The sequence below is a fragment of the Melanerpes formicivorus genome, unplaced genomic scaffold, assembly GCF_026170545.1.
Source record: "Melanerpes formicivorus ecotype bairdi unplaced genomic scaffold, bMelFor1.0.p_v2 SCAF_16, whole genome shotgun sequence".
Taxonomy (NCBI): Eukaryota; Metazoa; Chordata; class Aves; order Piciformes; family Picidae; genus Melanerpes; species Melanerpes formicivorus.
The window spans coordinates 12527162-12544084 of NW_027142368.1; the positions used below are offsets into that span (position 1 = coordinate 12527162).

Sequence of the window (16923 nt, forward strand, 5' to 3'; positions counted from 1 at the left end):
GGTCTCACTTTGCACCAGGAGCCTCCCGCAGCCCTCTCCGGCGTGGTTGGTGCCTTCCGCAGCCACAGCACCGGGGCAGGGATTGTCCTCCCTGCGGCCACAGCTGGAATCTTGGGGTCAGGTTTGGGCCTTTCTAGCCAAGAAGGACATTGAGGGGCTGGAGTGGGTCCAGAGAAGGGCACTGAAGCCCAAGGAGAAGGGTCTGAAGAATTTCCAAGGGGCCTGAGGTTGCTGAGCCTGGAGCAGGGGAGGCTGAGGGGAGAGCTTCTGGCTCTCTGCAGCTCCCTGCAGGGAGGCTGCAGCCAGGTGGGGGCTGGGCTCTTCTCCCAAGGAAGAAGTGACAGGACAAGAGGAAATGGGCTCAAGATGCCCCAGGGGAGGTTTAGGTTGGCCATGAGGAACAATTTCTTGCCCTTGAGGCTTGTCAAGGCCTGGCCCAGGCTGCCCAGGGCAGTGGTGGAGTCCCCATCCCTGCAGGGGTTTCTGAGCCCTGGAGCTGTGGTGCTGGGGGCCATGGTTTGGTGGTGCCCTGGCAGTGCTGGGGGAAGGGCTGGGCTCCAAGCAAACCCATTCTGTGATTCCATGATTTTTCAGGTAGTTCAGGCAGGGTTTCCCCCTTGGAGGTCACCTCCCACCCCCCTCTGTCAGCTCCTTCTCTTGCTCTCTCCCAGGGCCAAGCCAACTGCAGCAGCAGTCCCCAGCAGCTGGGACACCTTTTCACTGACTATTACTTCCAGTTCTACTGGCTCTGTGAGTGAGTCCTGGCAGCACCAGTGGCCCTCTGGTTGGAGAGAGGAGGGGGACTGGTGACCCTGGGGAGACTCCTGTGCCACCCTCCTCCACCAGCCCCCAGCCCCACCTCACCCCCACCTCCTACGTGGAGCTGGTTTGCTCACGGCTGGTGATGCAGACACTGAAGAGAAGCACCTGCAGAAGACAGGACTTAAGCCACAGGAACACAACCAGCTCTGTGGGACCTCCTGGGCTCACCCTGAACCATCTTCCACCACTCCACTCCTCCCACCACCCCCACCCACCCCCCCCCAGCATCTCTCTCCATCCTTTCAGGGGACCTTGGGCGTCCTCCATCACTTCTCCTTCCTCTCACAACACTGGATTTGGAAGCCTTACACTGGACTGCATTGTGGGCAGCTCTACCACCCCCCAGGGGGGGAGCTCCATCCCCTCCTGGGCCTGGTGGTCCCAGATGGACCACATCAGTTCTTCACAACACTGGAATTGCTCAGCACTGGAGCCCTTTCCACGAGCACAACGCTGGACTGTGGCCTGGAAAGGAAGGCTGTGCCTGGACATACTGGAAGTCCTACACTGGAGTTGCTGTTCCTTCTAGCTGACCCCACAGCCCCCACTCCACAGGACCCAAACCCCAACCCCCCCTCTGGAGACCCCACCAACGAATTGTCCTCTGTGGACAAGAAGAGAAGGTGCAGCTTCCCCCCTGCCCCCCTCCTCGCTGGACTCTTCCCCCTCTCCAGGCCTGGCTCAGCAGCTGATGGATGGATGGATGGACACCAGAACCCCACCAGAGATGCTGCTGAGGCTGTGCCCAGGCCAGGCTTTGGGTGGGGACACTTGCCACCATCACCTGCCCCTCCCTGAGTCACCTCCATGGTGCGTGGTGGGACCTGTTTCCTCCTCCTCCTCCTCCTCCTCTGGCAGCAGCCTGTGGCTTTGTTGCAGTGCCCTCACCTCAAGCCAAGCCACCTCTGCCTGGATGTGGAGAAGAGAAGAGAAGAAGCCCCTGGCAAAGCCTGCTGTGCCCTGCAGAGCAAGGCCAGCTGGCTGGGGACACAGGGCATGGCTTTCCCCCCCACCCCACAGCTCCCTGCCAGGCTCTGCAGAGCCTGACCTTGGGCCCTCAAAGGGGGGGAGGGTGGGGGGCAGGGCTCAGCAGCAAGCTGGGAGGCCCTCAGAAAGCAGTTCCATGGAGTGCCTTGGGGGTGGTTTACTGTTACAAGTTCTTAACTTGCTAAACTACTGAATCCTTCCTCTCTCTCTCTCTCTTTTAGTTTTGTTGTTTATCATTGTTGTTGTTGTTAAGCTGTGTGTCCAACCCCCCCCCCCCAAAAAAGGCTCTTTTCATCCTGTCCCTCTTCAGCTCACTGTGGCTCATGCAGGAAACCAAAGCTGGGGGGGTGGAGGGGAGGGAGATGGGAAGGGGGTGGTCAGCACTTCAGCTGACTGCCACCAAGCTGGTGGGACACAGCAGGCAGAGCTCAGCACCCTGGGGCCTCCTCCCTGCCCTGCTCTGCCCCAGCACCTCTTGCAAAGAGAGAAAACAAAGGAGATGACATTTCCTGGAGGCCAAAGCGCCTCCAGGGGCTTCTGTTAGCTTGGGAGGTGGGTGGTGAGATGGAAACAGCCCCCCCCAGCCCTGGAGATGGCTGTAGGGAAGAGCATGCCTTGGCCTCTGCAGTCCCAGGGCTGGATGCAGACAACTGGAACCCAAACTGCTTTGTCTCCAGGCTCTGGCTGCTGTGTTTTGTTGCTTTCAGTGGGGACAGCTGCCCCAGGCCCTCCCTTTGCCAGCTGCAGGGGGTGGTGGTGGTGGCACCAACACCAAGGTGTGGGCAAGACCTCTTTTTTGAAGCCAGGTGGAGAGATGCTTCCTGTGGAGCTCTCGTGGGACCCTTCACCACCTTCTCTCTCTTGCCCAAGGAGCAGCTTGATCTCCTGCCACCCATCTCAAAGCTTGTCTCAGCAGAGCAGCCACAGCCCTGGGATTCCTTGAGGCATCCCCATGAGCAGCCACTGCCCTGTGAGTCTTTGAGGCATCCCCATGAGCAGCCCCAGCCTCCTTGAGGCATCCCCCACGAGCTGGCACCTCAGCCACTGAAGGTTCTTCCTCTGTAGGGTGGCTTCAGCTCTCTCCAGCAGTGTGCTGAAGCTGGGACAAGCAGGGGGCAGGAGGTAGGTGAGCAGGGAGTGCAGAGGGGAAGCAGGGGTGCAGAAGGGAAGCAAGGGAACTACCCTGAGAGAAGCCCAGAGGTGCCAAGGCTTGGGAGCAGCAAGCAGAAGCAGGGCAGCTCCAGGCTCAGCAGGCTTCTCCCCATTGATGGGGGAAGGAAACCCTCAGCTGGAGCCCTGGAGAGGTTGCTCCATGCTCTTCCCTCTGCCTGCCCCCAAGCTTTCCTGCTCGGCCTTCAACTGGGAAGTTACTTCCTTGGCAGCTTCTGTCCTCCCCTTGGCAGTCAGTGGCCCAGCCTGGTGTGTCCTTGCTGAGGGGAGTGATGCCACCAGCCCTTCCATGGCTGCTCAGCTGAGGTGTAGCCCTCTTGGACCTGCTCTTTTCCCTTTGGCTGGCCAGCTGGGCTAAATGTCCACACATTTAGACCCTAAAGAGACACCAGGTGGTGGTGTGAGGGCCAGAGCTGACCACCACTGCCTGCAAGCACCACCCCCACCCCCCCTTCAAACCTCACTGGTGGTCCTGAGTGGGATCCACTGAGAGCCAGGAGTCCTTCTCACCCCACTCCTGGAGGGGAGGAATCAATCAATCCCTAGAAAATGCCTGAGCAGAGGTGGCCCAGGAGGAGCTGGAGTCTCTCAGGTGCCCCTCCCATGCTCAGCCATGGGGTTTTGGGGGAGGACTCTGGGCAAGCCAAGTGCCTAAGGGGCTGCAGGGACCTCCCTAGTGCCTTTTGCTGTTGTTACTGCTAACAGGGAACGGTGGTTTCCCCCCACCCATGCATTAAAAACCTTGAGTGCCTCATAAACTGGGGGCCAGGTAGCTTCAGGGCTGAGGGGAGGCAAGAGCTGAAGTGCAAAGAGCCTACTGGTGTCAAGAGAAGAGGGCTTCAGGGTGCACTTTTGAGGCTGTTCAATCCCAAAGTGTGTCACAGAGCATGGGATCAGGGGAGGCATTGGGTTGGAATGGACCTTTCAAGCTCATCTTGCCCAAGCCTGCCCTGCAGAAAGCAAGAGCCATCCCCACCTAGATCAGGTTGCTCCGAGCCCCATCAGTGGGAGGAGAGGAAAGGGCCTCAAGTCACCCCAGGGGAGGTTTAGGTTGGACACGAGGAACAATTTCTCCTCCTTGAGAGTTGTCAAGGCCTGGCCCAGGCTGCCCAGGGCAGTGGTGGAGTCCCCAGCCCTGGAGGGGTTTCCAAGCCCTGGAGCTGTGCTGCTGAGGGTTTGGTGGTGCCCTGGCAGTGCTGGGGGAAGGCTTGGAGACTCCATGAGCTGAAAGGTCTCTTCCAGTCTAAACCATTTCATGGCAAGGCCTCTCTCAACCCCGAGGAGTGAGCTTGGAAGAGTTCCCTGCTCCAGGGCAGCTCCTGAGTGCTGAGGTCTCCAGTGTGTGGAGCAAGAGAACCTGACAGCCATCCCTATTTACCTGCAGACTGAAGAATCTCCCCCTTGCTTTGGGTTGCAGGGACCTTTCAGGGCCACCTAGCCCAACCCACCTCCTGCAGCCAGCAGGGAGATCCCCACCTGGATCAGGCAGCTCAGAGCCCCAAGGGAGCGCGGGGCAGCTCCAGCAGCACGGCAGTGGAGCTCACAGAGGGGTTTGCCATGATGAGAGGCTCACAGGATGGCTTCAGGAGCCACCCAAGCAGCTCTCTGCACCCCCAAAACAAGGTCCTTTGAGGGGTAGGGCAATGGGGGGGTGTGTGTGTCTCCATCCCCAAGCAGCCACAGGAGTGTTCACAATCAGGGCCTGAAAGAGGGAGCTGGGAGGGGAGGGGGGCAGGAAAAAAACCATCCCAAACCCCCTCCTTAGTTTTTGGGCTGGCAATGAGATGTTTCATCTCTTTGGGGTTGGTTTCACACACAGGGGGCAGGAAAGGGCCTGGCAAAGGAAGGCAAAGTTTGGCTGCTTTGGAGTTTGGCTTTTGAGAGCTAAACCCCCTCCAAGCTCCTGTGCCTGGAGGGCTGGGAGGTTTTGAAAGCAAGGTCCTGCCCCTGAGGGTTGAGGAGCACTACAAACCACCCCCAAGAAGGCTGTAACTGAAAGCAGAGCTCTGGGGGGGTGGGAGGGGGGGAAGCAGAGCCAGGGAGGAGGCTGAGAGACACTAAAGAACCACAGAAACAAGTCAAGCACTAATTGGTTTGGTTGAAGCGTTGCTGTCACAGCTTTAATCACTGTATATTGCCAGCAAGTCTTTGTGTGTGTAGAGTTGTGTCCTTAGGCATCCCCTCATGATTGGTTGGTGTTTATTATCTGGGGGGGGAAGGGGGTACAAAGTAGTTCCCCCCTCCCTTCCCCCCCCTTCCCTCTTTGCTTTCTTTCTATTTATATTTTGCTGGATGTCTTTGGTTTTTTCCCTCCTCCCCCTCCCTGTTTGTTGGTTTCATTTTTTTATGGTTGGCTGAGTTTTGTTTGGCTTATTTTAGACTTTCGTTGTCTGCTGGAGGGAAAAGATTTGCCCTCCTTCCTTTCCCTCTCCCCTTCCCTCTCCCCTCCCCTTCCCTTCCTTCTCCTTTCCCATTATCCCCTCCTAAATAAATACATGAATACTGCTTTGTATCCAAGGATGGCTCCTGGTGTGTTCCTCCCTCCCTGAAGAGCAAGGTGCTGGGTCAGGAGCTCCATTAGAACAGGACAGGACAGAGCAGGACAGAACAGGACAGGACAGAGCAGAAGAGAACAGAAGAGAACAGGACAGGATAGAAGAGAACAGGACAGGACAGAGCAGGACAGAGCAGAGCAGGACAGGACAGAGCAGAAGAGAACAGAAGAGAACAGGACAGGACAGGACAGAGCAGGACAGGACAGGACAGAGCAGGACAGGACAGGACAGGACAGGACAGGACAGGACAGAACAGGACACAGCAGGACAGGACAGAACAGGACAGAGCAGGACAGGACAGAACAGAGCAGGACAGGACAGAACAGAGCAGGACAGAACAGGACAGAGCAGAGCAGGACAAGACAGGAGAGAACAGGATAGAATTAACCAGATTGGAAAAGACCCTTGAGATCACAAAGAGGCTTCCAAAAGAAAGCAGGAACTCCTGCCCAGGGCAAGGTCAGCAAAGTCCCAACCTGCTGCTGCCTCTTGGCTACAATCATGGAGGTTGAAAAAGACCTCTAAGATCAAGCCCAACCTTCTACCCAACACCTCCACAACCAGCAGACCACATCCCAAAGTGCCACATCATAGAATGGTCAGGGGTGGAAGGGAGCTCAAGGCTCAGCCAGCTCCAACCCCCTGCCATGGGCAGGGACACCTCACACCACAGCAGGTTGCTCACAGCCACCTCCAGCCTGGCTGCAAACACCTCCAGGCAGGAGGCTTCCACCACCTCCCTGGGCAGCCTGTGCCAGGCTCTCACCACCCTCCTGGGGAACAACTTCTTCCTCACATCCAATCTCAACCTCCCCACTTCTAGTTTTGCTCCATTCCCTCCCCCCCAGCCCCATCACTCCCTGACACCCTCACAAGTCCCTCCCCAGCTTTCTTGTAGCCCTTTTCACGCACAGGAAGGGCCACAACATCCTGCCAGAGAGGCCAGAGAGCTGAGGAGATCCCTGCTGACCACCCCAAGGCACAGGGAGCTGCTGCCAACATTCAGGTGGTGTGGACATGCCAGGTGGGATAAGGTGCAGATGGAAGCCAAAGCATCAATTCAAAGGCAGGCAGGGGACAGAGCCACTTTTATTCAGGGTTTGGTGCTGGCAGAAGTCCCTTGGCTGAGCACAGCCCACACCTGGGCAGGGCTTTGGGGCTGAAGTACAAAAGGAATACAAAAAAAAGAGCTTCTGTGTGAGGCCTCCCATCTGGAACTGGACTAGAGATGGAGTGAGAGCATTCCCCAGGGCAAAGCTCTGCTGCTACTGAAGTCACAGGGACAGCCTCCCCACCCCCAACCCTGACCCCCTGGAGAGTGTGAAGAACTCCAGGAGCTTCCAGCCAGAGGGATTCAGGAGGTGGCAGTGGTGCTTCAGACGTAGATACCGACCCACAGCAGCAGGAAAAGGACCCCAAAGCCCATGAAGAGTGAGGCCACCAAGGAGATCAGCAGCTCCTTGTAGATGTCTCTGGTGTACTTGGTCGAAGTCACCTCGTAGCTGCAGCCCAGGGGTCAAGGTGGTAACGGAGGCAGAGGAAGGGGAGGGAACCTCCCACCTCTCCCCAGCCCCCCTCCCCGCCTCCCTGTCGCCCCCTCCCGCCTCCAGGCCGGGGATACACGAAGAACCAGGCGGTGAAGAACATGCCGATGGCCAACAGCACCACGGTGAGGTGAGGGAACACGGCCGGGTTCACCGGGCTGGTGTACCTGCTCATCGCCTCCAGCTCCTGCGGGGCCAGCGCGCAGCTGAGCGGCACCGCCGGGCTCGGGACCGGCTCGCAGCCCCGTGTCCCGGCTCCCGCCCCCGACTGCGGCTTCCCGGCCTCTGAGCAGGGCTTCTCGGCTGCTTCCCGGCCCCGAGGCTCGGCATCCGACAACTGATCGCAACTTCCCGGGTCCTGGCTCCTCAGTTCTTAACTGCGGCTTCTGGCTCCCAGTCCCTGACCGCGGCTCCTGATCCCCAGATCCGGCTCCCGATCCCTGATCGCGACTCCTCAGCCCCGAGTCCTGACCCCCCAGCTTCTAACAGCGACTCCTCAGCCCCGAGTCCTGACCCCCCAGCTTCTAACAGCGACTCCTCAGCCCCGAGTCCTGACCCCCCAGCTTCTAACAGCGACTCCTCAGCCCCGAGTCCTGACCCCCCAGCTTCTAACAGCGACTCCTCAGCCCCGAGTCCTGACCCCCCAGCTTCTAACAGCGACTCCTCAGCCCCGAGTCCTGACCCCCCAGCTTCTAACAGCGACTCCTCGGCCCCGAGTCCTGACCCCCCAGCTTCTAACAGCGACTCCTCGGCCCCGAGTCCTGACCCCCCAGCTTCCTACAGCGACTTCTCAGCCCCGAGTCCTGACCCCCCAGCTTCCTACAGCGACTCCTCGGCCCCGAGTCCTGACCCCCCAGCTTCTAACAGCGACTCCTCGGCCCCGAGTCCTGACCCCCCAGCTTCTAACAGCGACTCCTCAGCCCCGAGTCCTGACCCCCCAGCTTCCTACAGCGACTCCTCGGCCCCGAGTCCTGACCCCCCAGCTTCTAACAGCCACTCCTCGGCCCCGAGTCCTGACCCCCCAGCTTCCTACAGCGACTTCTCAGCCCCGAGTCCTGACCCCCCCAGCTTCTAACAGCGACTTCTCAGCCCCGAGTCCTGACTCCCCAGCTTCTAACAGCGACTCCTCGGCCCCGAGTCCTGGCTCGCCGGCCCCTGACAGCGGCTTTGCAAGGGCTGCCCGGTCCCTAACCACCGCTTCCCAGTTCCCATTCTGGGCTCCCAGCCCCCAGGTCCTAGCACCTCGGTTGCTAACTGCGGCTTCCCGGTTCCCAGTCCTGGCTCCCCGAGCCTGGCCGCAGCTCCCTGATCCCCAGCCCTGCCTGCCCTACTCCGACTCCCAGTTCCCGGTTCCCAGGCGCCGTCCCCAGCGCTCACCATGTCGCCCAGGCGCCGGTTCCCGCTCCGCTCCGACACGTCTCCTCAGCCACCCGGAAGCGGAAGTGACGACTCGGGGCGGAGCATGCCGGGAGAGTGGGCGGGGACAGCGGGAGCCGCTCCCTATTGGCTCAGCCGGCTCCCGGCGGGCTGTGCGGTGGCGGGAGCGAGCTGCAGGGTAATGGGGGCCGGCGGGGTCCGGGGAGGGCTTGGAAGGGGGCAGTTAGCGGACGGAGGGGCTGGAGCGGGCTTGGAAGGGGGGAAATAGCGGCGAGGGGAGGCCGAGTCGGGCCCGGGAGGAGGACAATGGCAGCTAGGGGAGGCTGAAGAGGGCCTGGAGAGGGATAATGGCAGCTAGAGAGGCTGAGGAGGGACATGGTGGGGAGTTATGATGGCTGGGGGAGCCTGAGGGGGGCTCGGAATGGGGATGATGGCGTCTGGAGAGGCTGAAGAGAGCTATGGAGGGATAATGGTCGCTGGGGGGAGCTGGCACGGGCTCAAGGGGAGAGATAATCCTTCCCAGAAAGAGAGGCTGGCCATTGGAATGTGCTGCCCGGGGCGGTGGTGGAGTCACCATCACTGCAGGTGGGGTGCTTGGTGCCATGGGTTAGCTGATTCGATGGTGCTGGGTGATAGGATGGACTGGATGATCTCAAAGGTCTCTTCCAACCTGGTTTATTCCATTCCAAGCCACAGGAGCATGAGGGGGGTGGGGATGTGCAGGCAGCTCCCTTCCCCCCCCCCCCCCTTTCCCTGCTTACCCCGCCCCCAGAGCCCGGCTGTGAGCCCCCGGCGCCGCGGGCGGGGGTCCCCATCCCAGCCTCCCCTTGTGCCTTGTTCCCCCCCAGGATGGGGATCCACGGGCTGGCCAAGCTGATCGCCGACGTGGCCCCCGGCGCCATCCGGGAGAACGACATCAAGGCCTACTTCGGCCGCAAGGTCGCCGTCGACGCCTCCATGAGCATCTACCAGTTCCTGATCGCCGTGCGGCAGGGGGCCGAGGCGCTGCAGAACGAGGAGGGGGAGACCACCAGCCACCTGGTGGGCATGTTCTACAGGACCATCCGCATGGTGGAGAGCGGCATCAAGCCCGTCTACGTCTTCGACGGCAAGCCCCCGCAGCTCAAGTCCGGGGAGCTGGCCAAGAGGACCGAGCGGCGGGCCGAGGCCGAGAAGCACCTGCAGGAGGCGCAGGAGGCCGGCGAGGAGGAAGGCATCGAGAAGTACAGCAAGAGGCTGGTCAAGGTCACCAAGCAGCACACCGACGAGTGCAAGAAGCTGCTGGGCCTGATGGGCATCCCCTACGTGGAGGCGCCGGGGGAGGCCGAGGCCAGCTGCGCCGCCCTGGTGAAGGCCGGGAAGGTCTACGCCGCCGCCACGGAGGACATGGACTGCCTGACCTTCGGCAGCCCCGTCCTGATGAGGCACCTGACTGCCAGCGAGACCAAGAAGCTGCCCATCCAGGAGTTCCACCTCAACCGCGTCCTGCAGGACCTGGGCCTGACCTGGGAGCAGTTTGTGGACCTCTGCATCCTGCTGGGCTGCGACTACTGCGAGAGCATCCGCGGCATCGGGCCCAAGCGCGCCGTGGAGCTCATCAGGGAGCACAAGACCATCGAGAGGATCGTCCAGCAGATAGACACCAAGAAGTACCCCCTGCCTGAGAACTGGCTGCACAGGGAGGCCCAGAAGCTCTTCCTGGAGCCCGACGTGGTCGACCCCGAGGCCGTGGAGCTGAAGTGGGGCGAGCCCGACGAGGAGGAGCTCGTCCGCTTCATGTGCGGGGAGAAGCAGTTCAACGAGGAGAGGATCCGCAACGGGGCCAAGAGGCTGCTCAAGAGCAGGCAGGGCAGCACTCAGGGCAGGCTGGATGACTTCTTCAAGGTGACGGGCTCCATCACCTCGGCCAAGCGCAAGGAGCCAGAGACCAAGGGCTCAGCGAAGAAGAAAGCCAAGACCAGCAGCGCCACGGCCGCCAAGGCCAAGAAGGGGAAGTAGACGGAGCACCCACAGCCCCCTTCCTCCTCCTCCTCCCCTCTGTGCTTGGATTCTGTGCTCAAACAGAAATGTCAGGCTAATAAAAGGTCCTTTTCTTCCTTCCCTGTGTGTTAGTGCTCAGAAGGATGCTGCTAAAGAGCTTCCTACAAGGCTAGGTTAGGCAATCCGTAGGAGACCCTGCACAGCAGTAGTGATGTGTGAGGCTGGGAGAGGAGGGAGTGGAGTGGCAGCTTAGAGGGGTGAGGAACAGGGGAGAGCTCAGCAGCTGCTCTGGTCAGTTTCAGGCTTGGAAGGAGGCTGCTGTGAACCAGGGGCAGCGTGCAGGCTGTGAGTTCAAGGGAGCAGCTCACAAGCAACCTCTGAGCAAAGAGAGGAGGTGAAGGGCTGGGGAGCAGAGGGGATACAAATGGGGTGGGGAGAGCTTTAGAAATGGGGTAGGGAGAGCTTTAGAAATGGGGTCCAGGTGATTTTTTACCTCATCCATCCAAGCAGTAGGACAAGCAGCAGAGAGGGAAGCCAGGGAGGGGTGGGTGGAAGGCAAGCTGGAGGTAGGAAGTAGCCCTGAGGTAAACTCTTCCCTTTTAACAAGGATTTGCTGTGGGCTCTTCCTTCCCTTTCTTTCCTCTAAACCCCCAACTCCAGCCAAGTTCTGCCTTACTCTTTAACTGGTTCAACCTAGCACAAGCTGAGCTGAGAACTGCACCTCTCCAAGCCTCAGATTTCGCCCCCTTCCTCTAAATTCTGTTTCAAAAGGCAAAAGGTCAGCAAGTGTTGAATGGAAGCCTCTCTACACTGCCTGACTCACTAAGGGGTCCTTCAATGTTGCAGACACAGAGACAGGTCCTAGACTAAGGAGAAAAAGCAGATGGTGCCTTCAGCCACCACCCCCTTTGGGGTTTTTTTTCCCCCCTCCCCCTGTTTTATTCTTTGTTTTGTATAGTTTTGCCTGGTCAAAGCCATATTGTTGTGGTTTGGAATAAAAGCCTCTAGACCAAAGTGCTGGTGGTCCTCATTCTCTGGGAGAAGGTGGTTGAAACCTCGCTGCTTGGAAGGCTCCACAGGGGAAATAGGAAATCCTGGGTTCAGAAGGAAGCTTCCACTGACAGCAGCCAACAAATCAAGCGTGGGCCTGAGTACAAGAAGTTTGAGGGGGTGTAGAGGCTCTGTAGACAGAACCAGCCAGGCTGGAAAAGACCTCAGAGAGCATCAAGTCCAACCTAGGACATCAAAGATCAGAGAGGGTCGACCCTGGGAAGCTATCATAAGAAGCTGGGCTAGTTTCACAGGGGAGTCCCATCACCAGCTCTAAAATAATCCTGAGTTTAAAGCCACCTCTGGAACATTCTTTGGCCTTAGGTGCACCAAGGCCAAGTGCTGGGTCCTGCACTTGCCTCCCAGCAACCCCATGAAGGCTCCAGGCTGGCAGCAGAGTGGGTGCAAGCTGGGCCTGGTTTGTCTTCTAATGCAGGAGTGGAGCCCAGACTAAAGCCTTCCTCAAAGGCTTTCAGGCCCAGGTTTGTTTGCAAGCTTGGCTCTTCTGGCTTGGTTTAGTGTCACACAATCCCAGCATGGTGGGGCTGGAAGGGACCTCTGGAGGTCACCCAGCCCAAGCCCCCTGCCCCAGCAGGGCACCCACAGCAGCTTGCCCAGCAGCACAATGTCCAGGGGGGGTTGCAAGCTCTCCAGAAAAGATCTGCAGAAAGTCTCTTCCTGTGTGTCTTGTAGGCTCCTTTCATTTACCTAAAGGTACAAGGCTGATGCTTGCTGCCTGCCATTGTGTCACGGGCTCATAGAGCCATAGGATTGTCAGGGCTGGAAGGGAGCTCAAGGCTCAGCCAGCTCCAACCCCCCTGCCATGCCCAGGGACACCTCACACCACAGCAGGTTGCTCACAGCCACCTCCAGCCTGGCTGCAAACACCTCCAGGCAGGAGGCTTCCACCACCTCCCTGGGCAGCCTGTGCCAGGCTCTCACCACCCTCCTGGGGAACAACTTCTTCCTCACAGCCAATCTCAATCTCCCCACTTCTAGTTGTGCTCCATCCCCCCCAGTCCTATCCCTCCCTGACACCCTCACAAGTCCCTCCCCAGCTTTCCTGGAGCCCCCTGCACATTCTGGAAGGCCCCAAGAAGGTCTCCTTGGAGCCTTCTCTTCTCCAGCCTGCACAACCCCAACTCCCTCAGTCTGTCCTCATAGCAGAGCAGCTCCAGCCCTCTGCTCATCCTTATGGCCCTTCTCTGGACACCTTCCAGATCCTTCCTGTAACAGAGGCTCCAGAATGGATGCTCCCAAAGAATTAAAGAAGAACTGAAGCTGTTTAATGCCATTTCTAAGCCTGAGCCATAAAGAAAACCCTCTTACACAGAGACAGCAATTGATTCATGGCCACAACCCTCAGACATAAACCACCTCAAACCTTCTGGAGAAGCTCTACATTGGCCCAGCCAGCAGAATAAATCCCCAAGCCCCAGCAGCCCACCCACCCCTCCTGCAGCTTTTCCCACCTGCAGCTCAGCCCAGATGGAGGTTTCCCTCCCACTCCATGTCACCACTGGAGCAAAGCAAGGTCCATGAGCCTCTTGTGCTTACCTGAGGGGGACAGGACCCACGTCCAAACTCCTCCAAGGCTCCTCTGACTGGGCACAGCAGATGGGGGTGGGTCTCAATTATTCTGATTCATTGTTGAAGGCTCCCACAAGGTTTGACATGAAGTGAAGCTGTTTGAAGTGGACAATCCACTGTGCTCAAAGAGGTTTGAGGAGAACTCTTCATGAGTCACAGCATCACAGAACTGTCAGGGCTGGAAGGGACCTCAAGGCTCAGCCAGTTCCAACCCCCCTGCCATGCCCAGGGACACCTCACACTACATGAGGTTGCTCACAGCCACATCCAGCCTGGCTGCAAACACCTCCAGGCAGGAGGCTTCCACCCTCCAGGGCTGAGGCTTCCACCACCTCCCTGAGTCCTCCACACCCTGTGCTTGGTGTGTGATCTCCCTGTCTTGAAGGCCACCAGTGAATGAGCACCGAGCCCAGCCCTTCATTCCCTCCAAGCTGCTGCCTCAAAACCCAGCTAGATGTGGCCCCAGCTTCCTCACCCACATCCTCCTCAGGGCCCCCTTCACCTCCTTGTTCCTCAGGCTGTAGATGAGGGGGTTGAGGCTGGGAGTCAGGATGGTGTAACAGGCTGAAACCAGCTTTGTCCCCTGGCCAGGCTGAAGGTAGGCAATCACCCCCGGGGCGTAGAAGCCGGCGACAGCAATCAGGTGGGAAGTGCAGGTGGAGAAGGCTTTAAGCCTCCCCCTGGCCAGAGGGATCTGCAGGATGGTGTGGAGGATGGAGGTGTAGGAAAAGAGGATCATCAGGAGGGAGGTGATGATGTTAAGCCCAGCATGGGCGGCCTGGAAGGTCTCGTTCGCGCGGGTGTCGGAGCAGGAGAGCCGCAGGAGGGTGGGCAGCTCGCAGAAGAAGTGGTTGATGCTCCTGGCTTGGCAGAAGGACAACCTCCCTGCCAGGGCACAGTGCAGCAGGGAGCTGAGGAAGCCCGTGGCGTACACCAGCACCATCAGGCTGCCGCAGCGCGCCTTGCCCATGGTGGCGGCGTAAAGCAGCGGCTCGCACACGGCCACGTAGCGGTCGTAAGCCATCACCCCCAGGAGGAGGCACTCCGAGATGATCAGAGCAAGATGCAAATACATCTGGGCAAAGCAACCCAAGAAAGAGATGTGGCTTCTCCCCAGCAGGAAGGTCTCCAGAGCTTTGGGGCTGATGGCAGAGGAAAGGCAGAGATCGATGAGAGCTAAGTGGGTCAAGAAGAAGTACATGGGGGAGTGGAGCTGGGGGTCAGCCTTGATCAGCAGCAGCATGCTCAGGTTGCCCAGCACCACGAAAGCATAGGCAGAGATGAAAATGGTGAAGATGGTGGGTTGGAGCTCTGGGACTTCAGAGAAACCCAGGAGGATAAAGCCAGGCAAAAGAGTCAGGTTTTCTCCAGCCTGTGGGACCATTCTCCGAGGTGAATCGGCATGGAAGAGCAACAGATCAGTGAGGTGAAGCCCTAGGAGAGAAATCCAGGGGAAACATCAAGGGTTCACCCCTCAGTGGTGGAATTTGGGGGGTGGGGAGAGGGAGGAAACTGTACAACATTCCTGCTTTTAGCCCAAGTTTGGGAGTCAGCGAGGTGAAGGGGTTCAAAACACCTCCTGGTGTTCAAAGGCAATAATCCTGCTGTGGTTTATCTACATTGCATTGTACACCTGCAAGGGCTATCACATCTGAAACACCTCCAAGGACCATCACATCTGAAACACCTCCAAGGACCATCACATCTTAAACAGTTTCAAGGGCAGTCACATCCTAAACACCTCCAAGGGCAATCACATCTGAAACACCTCCAAGGACCATCACATCTTAACCAGTTTCAAGGGCAGTCACATCTTAAACACCTTCAAGGCAAAGTCCATCATCAGCAAGCTTGCAGATGACCCCAAGCTGGGGATCTGTTAGAAGGCAGGAGGGCTCTGCAGAGGGAGCCTGCCAGGCTGGAGAGATGGGCAGAGGGCAAGGGCATCAGATTTGACACATCTGAGGGCTGGGTTCTACACATTGCCCACAACAACCCCATGCAACCCTCCAGGCTGGGGTCAGAGGGGCTGGAGAGCAGCCAGGAAGAAAGGAACCTGGGGGTAGTGGTTGACAGCAGCTGAACATGAGACAGCAGTGTGCCCAGGGGGCCAAGAAGCCATCCTGGCCTGCATCAGAAATAGTGTGGCCAGCAGGAGCAGGGAAGTCATCCTGCCCTGTGCTCAGCACTGGTTAGGCCACACCTTGAGTCCTGTGTCCAGCTCTGGGCTCCTCAGTTTAAGAAGGACATTGAGATGCTGGAAGGTGCCCAGAGAAGGGCAACAAAGCTGGGGAGGGGTCTGGAGCACAAGGCTGGGGAAGGGTCTATAGCAGAAGTCCTCTGAGGAGAGGCTGAGGGAGCTGGGGTTGCTTAACCTGGAGAAGAGGAGGCTCAGGGGAGACCTTCTTGCTCTCTCCAACTCCCTGAAGGGAGGTTGTAGCCAGGTGGGGATTGGTCTCTTCTCCCAGGCAAGCAGCCCCAGAACAAGAGGACACAGTCTCAAGCTGTGCCAGGGGAGGTTTAGGCTGGGGGTGAGGAGAAAGTTCTTCCCAGCAAGAGAGATTGGCCATTGGAAGTGCTGCCCAGGGAGGTGTTCAGGAAAGGCTTGGATGTGACCCCTGGAGCCGTGGTTTAGTTGTCAGGAGGTGTTGGGTGTTAGGTTGGACTGGATGATTTCTGAGGTCTTTTCCAGCCTGGTTGATTGTGTATCTTGCAGAGCTCCATGAGCCCATCACACCTGAGCTTCAAGGCTGAGAACAGGCTGAATAGTAGGAAATGAATGATTACCACAAGAGAAGCATTTGCACCCTTGCCAAGCACAGGCAGAGCCACCCCTGACCACAGCCTTCCCACAGCAGAAGCTTCTGCTCTGAATTGTCTTCCCAGCTCAGCAGGGATGTAGGAGGCTTCAGCCTCAGGAACAAACCAGAAGCATGAATCACAGAATCATTTGGGTTAGAGAAGACCCTTTAGGACCATTGAGTCCAATCAAGTCTGGTGCTAACCCCTGGCCCTCAGCACCACACCTCTGTTAGGATTGGTTTGGGGATGTCTTTGCTTTGGTGTTACACCTGGCCATGAGGAAAGACTTCTGTGCTGTGAGGGTGCCAGAGCCCTGAGGCAGGCACTGTGCCCTCATGGCCAGGAAGGTCAATGGTCTCCTGCACAGCATGAAGAATAGTGTGACCAGCAGGTCAAGAAAGCTGTCCTGCCCCCTGCTCTGTTCCACTCAGGCCACAGCTGCAGTCCTGAGTCCAGTTCTGGGCTCTCCAGTTCAAGAGAGACTGGGAACTGCCGGAGAGAGCCCAGGGCAGGCTCTGAAGGTGCTGTGGGGCATGGAGCAGCTCTGTGAGGAGCAAAGGCTGAGAGCCCTGGGGCTGTGGAGCCTGCAGAAGAGCAGCCCCAGAGGGCAGCTGAGCAATGCTCAACAAGAGCTAAAGGAGCTGTGGGGGGCAAGAGGCTGGGGCCAGCCTCTGCTGAGTGGTGCCCAGGGCCAGGCCAAGGGGCAGAGGGCACAAAGTGGCAGGCAGGAGGTTGCCTCTGAAGCTGAGGAGAAAGTTGTTTGGGGTGAGGGTGCTGGAGGCCTGGAGCAGGCTGCCCAGAGAGGTTGTGGAGTGTCCTTGTGTGGAGAGCTTGCAACCCCCCCTGGGCACTGTGCTGCTGGGCAGGGTGCTGTGGGTGCCCTGCTGGGGCAGGGGGCTGGGGCTGGCTGAGCTCCAGAGCTCCTTTCCAACCTCCTCTATGCTGGGATTTGATGATTTGGAGCACACAAAGAAGCAAAGAGGTAAAGCAATCAAATCCCAGTGGAAACGAAGCATTTTGATGTGTGCTAGGGGTTGAGGGATGGC

General features: G+C 58.6%; 4 protein-coding genes across 4 annotated transcripts in view; 2 read left to right on the forward strand and 2 right to left on the reverse strand.

The window, feature by feature from the left end:
• Positions 1-2083, forward strand: part of MYRF (myelin regulatory factor) — an 84532-nt gene extending 82449 nt beyond the window's left edge. The window contains 1 exon segment of the mRNA XM_068148190.1: positions 672-2083. Within this exon segment, the coding sequence (XP_068004291.1) occupies positions 672-758 (87 nt within the window). The 3' untranslated portion in view covers positions 759-2083.
• A 4510-nt stretch (positions 2084-6593) lies between these two features.
• On the reverse strand, positions 6594-8528 carry TMEM258 (transmembrane protein 258). The gene is made up of 3 exons (XM_068148238.1): positions 8456-8528; positions 7156-7265; positions 6594-7036 (listed from the first exon to the last, which is right to left on the reverse strand). The coding sequence occupies exons 1-3, from the start codon at positions 8456-8458 to the stop codon at positions 6910-6912; spliced, it is 240 nt and encodes a 79-aa protein (XP_068004339.1). The 5' UTR covers positions 8459-8528; the 3' UTR covers positions 6594-6909.
• A 67-nt stretch (positions 8529-8595) lies between these two features.
• FEN1 (flap structure-specific endonuclease 1) lies at positions 8596-10551 on the forward strand. Its single transcript, XM_068148220.1, has 2 exons — positions 8596-8633; positions 9304-10551. Exon 2 carries the CDS (start codon positions 9305-9307, stop codon positions 10451-10453), a length of 1149 nt encoding a protein of 382 aa, XP_068004321.1. The 5' UTR covers positions 8596-8633; position 9304; the 3' UTR covers positions 10454-10551.
• Positions 10552-13514: 2963 nt separating this feature from the next.
• LOC137446172 (olfactory receptor 8I2-like) lies at positions 13515-14459 on the reverse strand. The gene has a single exon (XM_068148560.1). It carries the CDS (start codon positions 14457-14459, stop codon positions 13515-13517), a length of 945 nt encoding a protein of 314 aa, XP_068004661.1.
• Between the last annotated feature and the right edge of the window lie 2464 nt (positions 14460-16923).

Coding starts and splice junctions, on each gene's coding strand:
- TMEM258 (XM_068148238.1), bottom strand. Junction 7,037..7,155: donor TTCACCGCCTGGTTCTTCGT/GTATCCCCGGCC, acceptor CCTGGGCTGCAG/CTACGAGGTGACTTCGACCA.
- FEN1 (XM_068148220.1), top strand. CDS start 9,305: ATGGGGATCCACGGGCTGGCCAAGCTGATCGCCGACGTGGCCCCCGGC.
- LOC137446172 (XM_068148560.1), bottom strand. CDS start 14,459: ATGGTCCCACAGGCTGGAGAAAACCTGACTCTTTTGCCTGGCTTTATC.